General features: G+C 34.3%; 1 protein-coding gene and 1 long non-coding RNA gene across 4 annotated transcripts in view; both read right to left on the reverse strand.

The window, feature by feature from the left end:
• Positions 1-70: 70 nt before the first annotated feature.
• LOC138697764 (uncharacterized) lies at positions 71-13,831 on the reverse strand. Its single transcript, XR_011331605.1, has 2 exons — positions 10,512-13,831; positions 71-7,012 (listed from the first exon to the last, which is right to left on the reverse strand). It is a non-coding gene; the product is annotated as an uncharacterized lncRNA (long non-coding RNA).
• Positions 13,832-13,863: 32 nt separating this feature from the next.
• The window catches only part of Oga (O-GlcNAcase), a 64,775-nt gene continuing 61,829 nt past the window's right edge, over positions 13,864-16,809 (reverse strand). For all 3 annotated transcript variants that reach the window (XM_069823255.1, XM_069823254.1, XM_069823252.1), the window contains 2 exons: positions 15,735-15,894; positions 13,864-14,942 (listed from right to left, as the gene is read on the reverse strand). In XM_069823255.1, coding sequence (XP_069679356.1) covers positions 14,812-14,942; positions 15,735-15,894 — 291 coding nt within the window. In that variant the 3' untranslated portion in view covers positions 13,864-14,811. The remainder of the gene's footprint in view (positions 14,943-15,734; positions 15,895-16,809) is intronic.

The raw sequence follows: 16,809 nt of genomic DNA on the forward strand, positions 1-16,809 counted from the left end.
TTGAAGCTAAAAGTGATACCTCTTGAGCTGCAAGAAATAATGCACGAAAATAAGGAGCAATAAATATGTATTCAGATATAATTTCTTTATTTTTATACTATACAAATGGAAGTAAAGAGATAATATTTGTACATCTATGTAACCAAATAGCAATCAATTACTGTATTTCAAGTCTTGTTAGCTCTGTACAATAAAGTGTGAAGAAATAGCAGTTCATCATCCATTCTCATCATTATCTATATTACATACATACAAAACGATACAAGTTCAGTCGTGCAAGTTGATGTAGAATTCAACATGCAGATACTTTTTTGGCCATACATACTAAGCCTTGTAGACAATGCATCGTTACATCACTCACCCACATCCACACAAGGGAATAATATTTAAATGTCTCACATGTGTCGACACGTATACCATCACTAGCTTCACCAGTCTGTCCACAGCGGACTCAATATCACATACTACAATTGGTTAAAATTTTAACATATCAGATCTATATTATAATGGTGAAACAAGTCTATGAAGAAAAGAATAAGTCGTCCCCAGAACATGCAAAACCCGACGAGAGGTTGTAAATAGAAAATTGGTATGTTCCCCCCAACCAGTCTTATACTTGAGAGGTTCACTGTAAAATATATTATACACCACTTCCATGTTAGCAATAATAAAAACATTATATGTCTGATATGATAACATCAAGTTGGAGGTTTTGGTGGAAGGGACGAAATCCTCTCTATCAGGCCTGCTAACGTATTGATTAAAGCTTCAAGTTCTGTTAAGGCATATTATGGAGTGTTCTTCAAGGTTGACTAACAGCATTCAAGAAGAGACTTATATAATACTTTCTTTTTACCAAAACAATTCCATTACAAAGACACAAAATCTTACTCCCTCACGTGAATTTCACTATTAAACAATTACTTCCTTAGCAATTAATTTGAGCATTATTGGAGCCAGATATCATGCATGCTTTGTATACGTCATTAATAATATTAGTAGACACAGTATTCCAGTAGCCATCGACAAGGAACATGAGGTGATATGACAATATACCATCAAAATAAGAAGTTCTGTAAGGTTTTGATTGCTAGTACTGTATTTCGGCTAAGGAATTCTTTCATTTCATCATCTCATATACTGATGGCAAGAAGAAAAGAAAAGATTGAACCCTAACAGGAAAAACTATTTAAATTTAACAATTTTTGGACAGAATATTTGGTATTGTCAACATCCATAATTCAATGTTGAACAATTCCAAACACATAGTTTATGCACTGTTAGAAAATTAATGTACATATTGATTATCCTGTTTCATGATGGGGGACAGAGAATCACAGTTAGCATCTTGGTCCAGTAATACTCCCATAGTTGGCTTAGATACCAAGTAGAAACCAACTCAGGTCATTCAAATATTGCTGTAATTTTTTTAATTGCATTATGTTTCAATTTTATAGGCAGGTGTTATTTATTCAAAAGGCTACCACAGAATTAAATGGACATGTATACATTAAAAAAAACAGAAGACAGAAAAACCATTTTTTATACCTCAATTCTGTTTAAGTTAGCCTTATTGCATAAAAATTGTGAGACTTGTAAGTGAAAAATATTATACTTCCATCATTACACCCAGATTTTCAACTGAAATATCTGTTGTAGATTACCAAGAAAGAAATTACTTTAAACTTCTTGCATCAACATACAAGAAAATGAACAAACAAAACGATCATTCAACTTTTCAACATCACTGTCACTGGCAAGAGGCATTATCAAATGTAATGGCTTATATTAATTCACATGTTCACAAGAAACACAAAATCACAATCATTCTCCCACATAATTTAATAAATAAAATATTACCTTTATTCCAATACTGTACTGAATATGGAATTCAAAGAGTGAGAAAACGTATGGCTGTCACTGAACGTGAGTTTCTGTAATATCAAACACTAAAACAATATTCTAATGGTCCATCACCTAATAAGATTGTGACAGCAAGAGAAATTATATTTCGGAGTGCAGGTTTCAGAATATTGTTTTATGTAAGGTAAACCTATAACAAAAGCACACACAATAAAAAACATGTGCATTATGTAGAGGCCTTAAAGAATGCAAGGACAAGGAAATGATGATTTTATCTTTTTAAAAACTCAGCCTTAAAACAGATACAAGATCAATCTGGTGCTTTACTCCCTTATTCTCATATGACAAGAGGCAGAAGTTTTCTTTTTAATTATACAGTGCATCTTCACTATCCCCACGCCATGGCGTCGCGGTCTAAGGCATCCCGCCTAGGACTCGCGTTACGGAATGCGCGCTGGTTCGAGTCCTCATGGGGGAAGAAATTTTCTCATGAAATTTCGGCCAGTGTATGGGACTGATGCCCACCCAGCATCGTGATGCACTTGGGGAGCTACGATAGGTAGCTAAATCCGGTTGTGAATACTAGCTATAACGGCTGGGGGGATACACGATATCTCCATTCTGGTTGGATGATCGTCCACCTCTACTTTGGCATGTGGGCGTGAGGCCAGCACCGGCTGGTCAGTCTAGGCCCTTCATGGGCTGTAGTGCCACGGATTATTATTATTATTATTATTATTATTATTATTATTATTATTATTATTATCTTCACTATCATGCCCACGATGATTGACTGGCTGCGTGCCCAGTAGGAGGCCACACTTCTGCCACTGAGACGACATGTATGCTGATGCAGCTAGTCAAGACCATTCCCATTCATATCAACACTATAAATAAAACAGTTTATCTGTAATTTGGCCTCTGGCAGTATCTGTTTAGCTGAGATGGAGAACAGATCATTTTGTCATGGTAAATAGATATTTATTAAGGGTATATATTTACATATACAACATATACATAAAGAATAGAAAATCGTGTAATTCAACGAGGCGAAAATTCAGACATAAATTTCCTGACAGAAAAACAATACCCTCTAGAAAAACAATATTAAGGTTATTTGAGCAGTTCACAACCAGAGTGGACGAAGTCCTTCTGGAATACTTTTGAGAAATTGAGTCTTAAAGTTCCTGCCTCATGCTTAGGAACCTTCACCTTCCATAGAAAATGCTGCCCTCTGTGGAATAAGAAAGGAATTATGGACTTTGTTATGGCAATGAATAAATTTAAGTTTTCTTCATCCGAGATTCTATTAATCCACAAACTGACCACTAGTGGACTTGGTCCACTTTGGTTGTGACCCCCTCATTTAATAGATTCAATGAAACAGGTTCTGTATATGACCGAAAAAGACGACAAAAGTGCCATGTTCTTACAGAGGAAAAATTGGATGAAATTAGTGCGGCATTAGAGCGTAGCCCACACAAGTCTCCGAGACATTTAGCACAGCAGACAGGGATTTCTAAAGCATCTGTGACAGTGGCAACAAATTTATTGAAATTAAAACCATACAGAATTCCATCATGTCATGAATTACAGCCCAAGTTTACAATTGCAGACTTAATTTTTGTAATTAGGTGTTAGAAAAAGTAAATAATAAAGAGATATGACAGAGACTGGATTAATCTTGCACAGGACAGGAACTGATGGCGGGCTTATGTGAGGGCAGCAATGAACCTGCAGGTTCCTTAAAAGCCATTTGTAAGTAAGTACAGTAGAACCCCGATTATCCGACACCCTATTAACCGATTGACGGATTATCCGACTATCTTTCTCTCACTTTTTTTTTGTTTGCCACAGAAACACATGAAGTAGTACTGTGCATTATATTAATACTTTTTTTTTTTTCTAGAGAGTGTCATTGCAATCCTTAACACTTATCCAGTTTGATCTACTGTTCCAGTTTCCGTACTATACAACGTCTATATAAAATGTATTTCATGAGTGTCAAAAGAAAGCATTTTGTGATAAATATCGAAAAAATGCAAATAAATTAGTGATTTGGGGAAAGAGAAATTGGCTAATCTCGAATCAGAATACGACACTGATGTTACAACTGTGCGTGATTTAATAAAAATCAAGGATAAAGTGTATAGAATATGTAAATCTACGAGACTTCTAGACGTATTATTCCCATCTTTCCGCTGACAGCCATTAAAAGGAGTTTCCTTGCCCCTTGCACGTAGTTGACAACCGAACTTAAATAGTAAACTTGTGATCCACTACCTAGCATGTTAAACATAATACAGCAGAGGAAATTACGAGACTTCAGCTCTTATTCACGTAATTTACGAAAATATTTTATGGTACGGATTATCCGATTTTTTCGATTAACCGCGCAGTCCATCCCCTTCATTACCACGGATAATAGAGGTTCTACCTGTAAGTAAATAATGAAGAACTTAATTCCCGATCGATTTTTTTATGAGGCTTGATTTCATCTGCATGGCCACAGGACATCACCGAATGACATATATTGATCATCAGAGAACCAGATATTATGCATGAAGCTCCACTGTAAGTTTTAATGAGTTAAGTTGTGTGAATGTGTTTGTCATCTCAGCGGTAGAAGTGCGGCCTCCCACCAGGCACAAGGTGATCAATCATCGCAGGCATGATGGCGAAGATGCACTGTATAAAGTTCTGTCAATATAATTTTTTCATAACTATCCAAATCTGGATCTATGAATTATTTTGTGTTATTAAAGTTATTTATTTTTTTTTAATTAAATAGTAATTTTGAAGCTTCTGTGATTGAAGTATCTGCAATTTCATTACCAGATACAAACTTACTATTAAATAAAACAATTCCTAATTTCGAAATTATGAAATAAGTCTTAGCAAATATGAATAATAATAAACTGGAAAAAAAACCTAAATAGTACAAGTGTTACAAGATTAAAAATACAGAAATATTGCCATCTTCGAAATTATTTTAAAACCTATACGAGATTCAATAGCAACTTCTGTTACCGAAAATGATTCCATTCACAACTCCAAGCTACAAAAACAACTACAGCCATAACCTTAATAAATGTTCAAAATAAACTGATTTCTTTGTCTCAAGTAAAATACACAAATTTCCTTTTGTATTTAGAACAGAATGTCAATAACTTCATTTCTCTCTTGCAATTTGTTAATTCCAAAAATGGAAATAATCCCTTCTGAAACTCAGTAGCACAAAAACTGTTTCAGTTAATGCTGATCACATTATTAGGATTACAGAAAATACAATGAAATACTGTTACAGTAATACTTGAGATTAAGCATAGAATAAATATGGATTTGAAAAGTAAACAATAAATGGATATAATAATCCTGCAGTCAGCATTAATCAAGTATGCCACCACAGCCATCTAATGGCCAGAGTGATGGACTTATAATCCTGTGGACCCATGTTTAATTCCCGGCATACCCGATATGACTTGTGTTGGGCAAGTCCGTGGTCTAGTAATATTTCTCCAGGAGCACCAGTTCCCTGCGACATTCCAACAAATCTCCATCACCATCATCTTGTCTCATCTCATCTCATCTCCTCGTGTAGCATAGACTGCTTCATATGGGTGAATGACTAAACAGTCTAGTACCCACCATTAGTAAAAAAAGTTATATTTCATTTGATCATGTCTAAAGAAACAAATGCTGGAAATGAAACCAATAGTTTTGTCATAGGCAGTAACAGATTATTTCCTGCTCTCAAAGCCAATTACCAGTACGATGTGTACAACATGAAAAAGGAGCTTTGCATCTGTTCTTTTATTGTAGTGGAAACGAATTTATCACTGGTAAATGTACATAAGAATGGGGACTGTTTAATTAAAAAAAGATTGAACTTTATTTTTAAAATTAGTACAATGACTAAATGATTGAATTATCATAGTTAGTTCTTTACAAGTAAAATCTAAAGCAGTCTCTCACTTGTGAAAATAACAGTCAGCTGGAAAATATTTGTTTCCTTCTGCATGTAAACAAAGACTTATGATTGCGTATGTGTATCTGAGAGAGAGAAAGAACATATTATATGCTCTATATGTATCAGTTTTCTTTTCCTTCATTTTTAAACAAGTGACACTAAAATTTACACTAAATTTACGTTAATGTCTTTTTTAAATACTATGAAATCATTTGATGATATTTACACTTTTAACCCCCTTCACTCATAGTATCATTTTAGTTTTCCAAATTCAAAATGGTTTAGATATTTGTATAACATCTATGCTAATAAAACAGTTCCTAACAAAGCCATTAGAAATTTGACAATGATTAATTCATATTGGAGTGAAAAAGGGAAAAGGGAAAAAATGGAACTCTCTGCATTTAATCCATAGTTAATTCCCGATTTACCACGAAAATCGTCTGTACCTGCATTTAGATTGGCAACAGGCCATGATTGTTTGGCCAAACACCTGCATAGAATTGGAATATATCAGTCCCCTAACTGCCCAGTGTGCAACTCAAACCAAGAAATGGATTCGGAACACCTCAAAATCTGTGCTTCATTGGCTGGCCATGATAATGTCTTTGAAAAATATTGAAGTGCAAGAGGTCAAATGACTTTATTGTCAAACGCCTGGCATTAGAAAACAACAACAACAATTGATAATTCGAGGTTCATCACGCAAAATTCGACAAATACTGGTGAAAATGGCTTGAACATCAAAATTCCAATATTATTTCTTATAGACCTTAAACATAAGTAAACAAATATCTTGCATATAAAATAGGACACAATCGCAGATACAGGTTTACCTTCACAAAGCAATACTGCAAAACATTCTCAATATCTAAAGTGCACATCACAACACGTAATAACAGGACAATACAATGTGTTAAGCATTTATCCAATGTTACTATTATTTGTACCTACTACTGTGAAAAGTTACAAATGGAAAGCTACATTACTAAAAACTGACAGACTGGATGGGTTACGGAGTTACAGTTGACTGTAGAAGATGATCTACAGTGCCTGGCAGTGATTTCTCTTGTTCAGCATACCATTCACATCACGCACTTCAATGAAGACTGTCTCCAAAACCATATCACTTCGAGCATTACACGTCAGAAATTCATCTATCACATCCATTTGGCAAGTCTGCATAGTAAAACAAGCACATTATTTAAATGCTAATGCAATGTGTTGAAAATATTTTCAAACCCCACATTTGGTACCAGTCCCTTGTACTCTAATAAAATTAAATATAACTCAAACAGTACAAATTCGAATTGAATATAACATCAATACACTTGAAGCTAATGCAGAAGTACCAAGAAGACTGAGAACTTAATATCCAATTTTTAATATACAGAGTGGTTTTGAATAACAATGAAATATTTTATTAGAAAACAGATGATATCTACACAAATATTCTGAGAAAAGGTGTGAATGGTCACTACAGCCTCAGTTTCTTGCAAAAAGGTATTAAAGCCGAAACACCTCCTACACGGTATGTGATGATCATTTTAGAGCTAATCCTTCTGAATCTTCACCGAAGTCAGAGATTCCATAGCGCACCATTGTACAGTACGATTATTTAGTCCTGACAGTCGCCGGAGATGTGCGTGTGGGACAGGCAAGTCGATTTAGTTACTCCAAGGGGTGTTTGGTTTATTCACTCACTTGCCTTTACTGACTGCTCGCCCTTATCTCTACTCCAGAACTCTCCCCACTGCTCCGATTACTTCCCCTCTTTCGCGCCGCTGAGCTGTCAGGACTAAATAATCGGTCTGTAATGTTTGCAACACTTTCCGGAATTGTCACTACTTTTGCCTTCCTACTGTTACAAGGATATGAAATATTCCGTGTAACATTGAAGTCTACTTACAAATCCAATCTCTCCAGATACACATTGTTACATGTCAGTACATATCACTACTATGTAGCAGTAGAAAGACACTAAACAGCTGACAAATGAAGATCAAAGTACTATGAATAGGAGCTATCACAACTTTAATACCTTTTGTGACAAACTAGTTTCGCTGTTCCTATGTCAAAATATTTGTGGTGTCACTTATATTTCTGATAAAATATTTCACTGCTATTCTGAATCGCCCTGTATAAAAGTTTTTTATAAATGCCACAGGATTGAGAAAATGCATTTCTGGGTGAGGCTTCCTTCTCTATTGGCATTTCACTCCTAATGGCTACAGTAGCAAAGCATGTTGTGTAGATATAAGTATCTTTCAGAAAATCAAATAAATGCAATGGATATGTTCTTGTATTTAAAAATTGCCTAAAGTGTTCAACAGTGAATTATTCTTTATTTGTGCGACATTCATTCAGCAATATCACAGAAAATTCCGTGAGTTTATGAAGACATGTGAAAGTACATTCAACAATCGAAGTATGGTGCATGATCAAGAATTATAGGGTGCTATGCATAGACCTTTCGCTAGCCCGCACTACGAGTGTGCTAAACTAGCCCCGGCTATCGACTGGTTACTTGTACAGGATTCATATCATATCATGTCGCTAACACTGGTTTATGAATATGAAAAGCATTAGTTCGCTGATCATCCACCGGAAGCCCGCACTAAGAATGTCTATGAATATGGCCCATATTGACTGACTGACCCATATTTTTGGAACAGATAAACTCAAATTATACCCGTATATTACCTCAAAATTGATTTTTTTCTCAACTTAATACAGGAAAACAGTAATAAACATGTATATTTTGGGTATGGTAATGTCGCTAATAAATCAATCAATGACCACAGTTCCAGAAGTACTTCATAATTATAGGCATTATAAGTTAATAATAATAATAATTATTATTATTTCCTGCTCTCAAAACCAATTACAATAAGTACAAGGCAAGCCTGAGTAGCATAGTCAGTATAGTGCTGGCCTTCTGTGCCCGTAGTTGCGGGTTCGATCCCGGCCCAGGTCAACGGCATTTAAATGCGACACAATCATGTCAGTAGATTTACTGGCATGCAAAAGAACTCCTGCAGAACAAAATTCTGGCACACCAATGGCACTGATATAACCTCAGCAGTTGCCAACGTAGTTAAATAAGATGTAATTTAAAAAATGAATACAACATGAAAACAGGGACTTTGCATCTGTCATTTTATTTTAGTGAAAACAAATTTATCACTGGTAAATGTACATAAAAATGCGAACAGTTATATTAATTAAATAAGATAAAACTTTTATTTTTAAAAATTAGCAGAATTATTAAGTGATTAAATTCTCATATAGTTACTATACAATTAAAAGGAAGTAAAATCTAAAGCAGTCCCTCACTGTTGTGAAAATAACAGTGAGATAAAAATATTTGTCTCTTTCTGCATGTGAACAAAGACTTTATAATGGCGTATGTGTGTCTGAGAGAAAAAGAGAGAGGAAAACAATTGCAGATGACAGACCCAAAGATTATATTCGCCCTAGGAAATGTACAGAAAGAAGCTTTCTAATGAACATGAAAGGATGAAATGTTCTCAGTCATCTTTATTCAAAATATTCTGCTCAATTAAGCTTCAAAATGGCACTAAAATGTACTATACATTATTTATATGATTCGCTTTTATAGTAAACATATTAAAGAATTTCATACATATCACACAATTTGCAATGCAATATACATTAAGTAACGATTTTAGTCACGAAGTTCAGAAAGCTATTTTTCTATGGTAACCATAATGTAGAAATACATCTTCCAAATAGTGGCGAGATGGGAATCTTATTCATTCGAACCTCTATGTACCACAGTCGATAATGGTACTATAAATCTTCATTACAATAAAATCCAGAAGGCAACAGCCCCAATATTGCTGCTGTGTAATACCATGTACAGTATAATCAAAGTGACCGAGACAATCATTTATATTGTACAAGCAGTATTACTAAATAAACATATATACCTCTATATATATATATTTTTTTTCCTCGAATAAACCGCGCAACCCACTATTGAAAGGAAAAAAAATTAAGTAATTAAACTTTCAACAAATGTATTCACGACAAATTAAAAACAATTAAACACAATACAGATACAGTTCAGTTAACAATAAATAACCCATCCAATGCTCATGCACTGCACATATATCAGTTGCCTTACTTAATCAGCCATTAACATAATATCCTGCAATATTGTGGCTAACGAGAAAGACAGGATATAGAGCGACATCGCATTCTTAGTCATAACATGGCCAACATTAAATAAGTTTATATATATAAATGCACGTTTAACGTAAGTTCATTATAGCAATTCCTTTGTTTTTTTAGAACTCTGAACATGTATTTATAATAGGCGATTGTCACGATGGCCATGACTAGACCATAAAACCATAAGCCATGAATCCATATTTTTTTTTCTTGTATATTCTGGAAATAAGGTGTGTGGGGTATTCGAGAAAATATGGTACTTTTCCTTTTTTCATAACTAGCTTCAAATGACTAAAATATCAGATTGTTATTGTTGTTGTTATTATTATTATTATTACTACCATTATTTTGTTCACAAAGAGAATACTGTATCAAATGTGTTCCCAGTGTTCCCACTAGACATACGGGGGTAAGAAGCACAAGTTTAATTATTTATAATGCAAATACAATTCAATTAAGAATAAATAATATAAAATATTACCTCTGATTGAGATTCTGGCTGATATGTACATCTATTATCAGGCAGTACATTTCACTTGACGTGTCAGAGGAAGAACAATTGTTTGTATGCATCTGAAGTCTGACTAGTGTAATACAGTATGTAGCTAGTCGGTGATGTATGCAATGGAGAGGGAAAGGAACTGGCCTCCCTACCCCATTATCTCCTGGCCTAGTTGCCTCGTAAGTGGTACTATGTCGGTATCGCTTCTGGGGTCTTCGGACAGTTGACTAAACAACAATATACAATAAAAAACCGAAATGACAACACTGTAATGATAGATTTACGGTAGAAAAGAATGCCATGTTCATTCAGAAATAACTGCAATACAAATTATAAATGTATAAACATGATTGCAGCTTTTCACAAACAGAGCTGTATAGATGTGTTGCAAATGGTGGTATCATTCAATGTGCAATCTTTGCAGGTGAGTATTCCTTCTCTACTTTGAAGAGGGTAAGAATATTTGTGAGAAATACCATGGCACAATAGAAGCTTTCGGCATTAGCAATGATTTCAACTGAATAAGACTTTATCATGAACATTTCGAATTTAAACTACAAAGTTATCGATGTTCACTCATAGCTAAGAATGTAGAATTGACTTCCTTTCCAGTAAAACTAAATGTTCTCAAGGAAGATATATGTACATTATTATATGGTATTTTAACGTTTACATGACTATAATAATAGCTGATCCTTAACATAGTTGTGTTTTATTGGTAATTTTATCGTAAACAGGAACCCCTTTTCTCATAATGCATCACCTATTTTTCCTTCATTCTTCGAATTCTTATTTGACTTTATGACTGTATTGGTTCAGTCTTAGCTTCCCTTAAAATTTCGGCCCATTCTTTCCCATCTATTGCTTTTAGACTTACTTCTTTCTGTTGGGGTTAAATCTATGTTGCATTTCAGAATGTAACATTTAAAGATGTAAGTTAACTGCAACCATCTATAAATTATACCACAAACTGTCACTGTCTTGAACTCTCACATCAGCAATAAGTGTTGGAATCAAAAAGAAAAATTTACCTATTCCAAGGTATTTACAATCAATTAACGAATCAAACATAAAAAAAACGTACTTGCTTGTTCATGCTCAGGATATTACACACTCAGTATTACAACGAAATTAGTATGTTCATAGAATTCTGAGGCTGACATTATCAAAACCACAACAAATTTACAAATACAGACTCGTAAATAGCATTTCTAACCTTATTTATTGCGTATCTACAATTCAAAATGGAGGGAAAAAATCTCCCTTCCAACAAGTGGGTCCTAGATTCATTGTTCTGTTACTGCAGTATGAATGATCACTGTAGTCATTAACTCTGACTACAGGAATACTTTCGCGAGAACTCATATTATACAATACAAATGGAGCCTAAATTACTGAAAACTCAACTAGTACACTTCATTTTTGCATAGTACACAAGCCAACTTTTCAATTGGTGTTGAGTGTGACACATTTCATCAGAGATCTTGTATATTCTCGAAATTCATATCGTTTTCGTTCATAATTCACGATATTGAAACAATGTGTAATACTGCTATCCTAGCTAGCATATGAAAAATGAAAAATTGAAGTACTGTCATAAGTTAAAATAATATTGTATGTAAATTAATTATGGACATACATGAAAGAATGCTTTTGTCGAGATCATCAATTTAGTCCAATTTATTTCTAAAGTTAAAAGCATCTCTTACACAAACGATTGTACAATATAAATGATTAGAAAGGGGCTGATGACTTTTAACACCCTGCTAGCATAATGTTCATACATATGCCAAATAGTTCACACTAGAGTGACATAGCTTGCTGAACAGTTTCACACGGAAATATGACAGAGACCAATAACTTCATATGTGACCCAACTTCGTGAAATTGTAACATTTTATATTTTCCATCACCTTATAACCCACCTTGTAAGTATTTCGTGATTCAATACACCAACATAAAAAATTCTGACAATTGGTAGTGAAGACAGTAACTTGATTGAAAACAAAACAGAATGCAAAGTAATATGCAAGTGTAAATAACATTTCCTCTCAAGCAACTGATATATATATTTTTTACAACACTTCTTGATTACCAGAACAATTCCTAGCCTGCTGAAATAATTATATTATAATATACTTATAGGCCTATTTAGATTCAAAAGCAGCAATACAAGCGATACCATCAAACAAACTGTTACAAGGAAAATCAGTGAGATAAGGAAATTAATAAAAATTCTTGAAAATACGAAGACTAAAATATGTTTTCAGTGAAGCCATCACACGTTGGCATAAATGGTAACGACACTGCTGATGAACTAGCAAAAAAAAAGGGGCACAAAATTACATAGACAAAACAAAATTATGAGTACTCACACATTAGGTAGCAAAATTAAAACTAAATTAGAAGCAGAAATACTCCATAAATATAATAAGGAATCACAAGTGAAAAAATGGACAGAAATAAATAAACTTTGGAAGACATACACCCAGAAAGGAAGCTGTAGCTATTTTCAGGTTGAATACAGGATATTACTGCCTTGCATCACATCTTCACAAAACTGGAATTTACAACACAGAAGAATGTTCACTGTGCAATATACCAGGATCGTCAATGAACAAAACACATCTGCTTCAGTGCACTAAACTGAAGAAAGAAGCACAGGAGTGCAGAAATCTGAGTGCTCTTTATTGAGAGGCAAGATGCAAAATGGGTTAAATGATCCCAAAAGCAGCCATTGGAAAACAACAACAACATATATTTATACTAATAAATACATAGGTTGGATAAAAAAGTAATGGCAACACTGCTGTCACGTGACGATGGTGCGTTCGAGAGCTGCCAGCTGTATGGACATGAACAAGGACTGTTAGATGAGTTAGAGCAGCCAGCGGCGACAGTACTCTGTCAATCTACTGCAGTGTGTAGAATGTTGACTTTCATAGGGATAGTGCGAGCGCCCTAAGACCACGTTTACAAAACTAGAGCAACGTTCCTGGATCAAAATTGAAGTGACACGAGGTCGTACTGCACAAGAATGTTTTCAGGGACTGCATGAAGCATATGCCGATGCAGCGTTGCCATATTGCACAGTGGCACTATGGGTTAAAGCATTCCGGGAAGGCAGGGATGTGAAAGTGATGTTCATTGTGGCATATGACATTGATGGGGTAATACTGCACCACGCTGTACCTCCAAGGCAGACGGAAAACGTGGACTACTGGAACATCCACCATACTCACCCGATATGATCCATGCGATTACGATCTTTTCACCAAAGTGAAAGAACCACTGCGAGGGACCCGAGATGAACCAGAGATGAACTTACCAGAGATGAACTTATCCGTGCTTTAGGACGGTCAATACGGAACATCAACAAAGATGGACGCGCTGATGGTGTACGATGCCTTCCAAACATTTGGCAAAATGTGATAAATAAGGGGGGCGACTATATAGAAGGTACGTAAATGTTGTACCCCTGTGAATAAAGCCATGTCAGAAATATCGAACTGTTGCCATCACTTTTTATCCAACCTTAGTAGACAAACATAAGGGTTCTCACATAAATTGAGTGCTTCGCTATTGGTATGCTGAATTATCTAGATAGTCTACACACAGCTCCATACTGTGAGAAATGTGTGGGATCTTGAAACAATAATTAAACAAATTTTGTAGTACAGATTATGAAATAAGGCCTAATAATGCTATAAGAAACTTAGGTTCGTCAAAGTTTTCTCAAATGCTAATGTTCTGGTTTAACCTTCAAAAGACACAGTTACATGTAGAAGATCACATACAATATTACCAGTACATTAACATGTAAAATGCTAATCGTTACATTGTTGAACAGCTGCAGTGTAACTGCACAATAACGTAAGTTATGTACAAGAAATAATATAAATGATTCAAAAGTTTTATCAGATTAGAAATTTCAGTTGATGACAATAAAAACTCCCATCATCTAAAATTAATTTCACTGTACTTCACATAAATAATTGAAGGTTCAATATCCTACTATATTTACATGAAGTTTAATGCTATGGACCATAGTACACTACCTCCAAATTATCAGTGTTGTATCATATAAATGTAACATAAAATCCAGCAAATAAGCACTGAATTACGATCAGGTACACGCTATAGGTGTGCAGTAATTCACGTCCTGTTACCAATCAAGTTACCTCTTTCAAATCACACAACTGGAATACAGGTTCTGCAGGCAAACACTTCGTCCTCAGTCTATATACACATACGAAACTATATTGGAATGATACAACCTTCAAAACGCTCGCCCTAGGTATATCGTATCTGGACTCAGACCTGGACTTAGTTCCAAGAAACCTAACTTTCCGTAGAATTCGATCATGTAACGGTCCTTGGAGCTTACTGGCACATACACACCAAACGAACCTAAAAAGGAACAAAAATGGCAATAAAGAAAACAACAAACAACCCAAATCAAGGCTGCCCTATCATTAATATTTTCATCAATATGATATGATATATTTAGTATGGGCAGTTAACCTCTTCCCTTACTATATATTTTACCAGTTTTGTGAAAAAAAGTGTCATATTTTTTTTATTTTCGTAAAGAGGTCATTTAATATTGCAGAATCACTGTACATCACTAATTTTCTTACATACTTAAAAAATCACTATGAAATAGACAATGGGACTCAAACGAGTTAACTCGGGTTAATAAATTTTGACACATGTTAGCAACCCGAGTTAACTCGGGATAATAAGAGAAGTGGTTAATTTTTATGTTTTCCTAAGTTTTGGAGATTTGTATGTGCAATTTGAGGGAAGGTTTCGACATAAGCTCATTATTAGTCTCCTTGTCAGTATTAATAATCATTAAAAACAATCATAATTTCAATTGTGTAAAGTACACAGAACAATAAGATCTGCCTTACCAAAATGCTCCCATTCCAAATTAAAAATTCTTCTGAGGAAAGGTCAGTTATTAAAAATATAACTTCAATAAAAGTAAGGAAATTTAAATTAAAAAAAAAAAAAATTGAAAATGATAAAAATTAAACTCAATGACAAAAGTTTTGTTCAGTTTGTATAAATTTGCACTAACAAAAAAGAAAAAAGAAAAACAAATCTATAATTTTATTGAAAAGAGGAACAAGGTAAGTTATTTTGCCTTGGTTACATCATCATACCAAAAACTACTTTTAAAAGAATATGACTTACCATTGGCTCGAAGAGCTGCCAGAAGACATGTAACTAATCTCTTTGCAACACTTTGGTCTAACACACTAGTTAACAAGGAACAACACATAATAGAAGGATGCTGACTATGTATGGACTCTGGTACATCACCCTTGAAATTGTGGAACCATGAAATCAACTCCTGGAAAGGATTATACTTTTATTAGAATTGGTTACATGTAGTACAGCACTCATAAAACACCACGTCTTTATACATCAAGAACAATACAAGGTGATGGAAGAAAATACAAAATAACTTTATAACAATACAGGAGCACGTATATATACAGGAAGAGTCATAATTATATACTATAAAGTATTGCAGAGTATTCTATACACCAAAATAAACATATTTTGTCATATATATATATATATATATATATATATATATGTATAGCTGATACTGCATTGTTATCAAGATATGGCAACATTATGTTATTTCAAAGCTAGTCTACCAATTACCCATGGCTAAAATAGGAACTAACAGTTGGTGTTGTTTTATGGTTAAAAAGAAATGTACTAATAGTTGGCCATGTCTTGTAATTATGATATTTTGTTGATTCATGACGTTGAGTATTGGAACTGAGATTACAGTCGAGCTGTTCTTATTTCCGGCAGCAAATCACACGACAGCTTCTGGTCAGCTGACACGCTGCTTCACTGGCAGTGGTTGTCTTCAAGGTTACGCAGACGACATACTGCTTCCCGCTTACAGTGGATGTTACTGCGTTGTCAAGTCTACCCTTGTACTCTTAACGAAGTTTTAGCACATGTCTAGTCTTAAACATCGAACGAAAAATTATTTCCTACGATAAATAATTAGTAACATATGAATACATAATATTATATATTATTGTTATTGTTGATCCTAGCATCCCAGGACACAGAAGACTTACCATGTTGTGCTGTAATTGGTTTTTCCGACCATTTGAAGTAACGATTTTCGTAAATACAGAAACAATATTAGAAATTACTACAATGGGAGAAAGCTGTAAAATATAATAAATAAACATTTTTTATGTGAATGAATAACTAAAACCACACAATCTGTAAATTA

Source organism: Periplaneta americana, chromosome 4, assembly GCF_040183065.1.
Source record: "Periplaneta americana isolate PAMFEO1 chromosome 4, P.americana_PAMFEO1_priV1, whole genome shotgun sequence".
In the NCBI taxonomy this organism is placed as follows: domain Eukaryota; kingdom Metazoa; phylum Arthropoda; class Insecta; order Blattodea; family Blattidae; genus Periplaneta; species Periplaneta americana.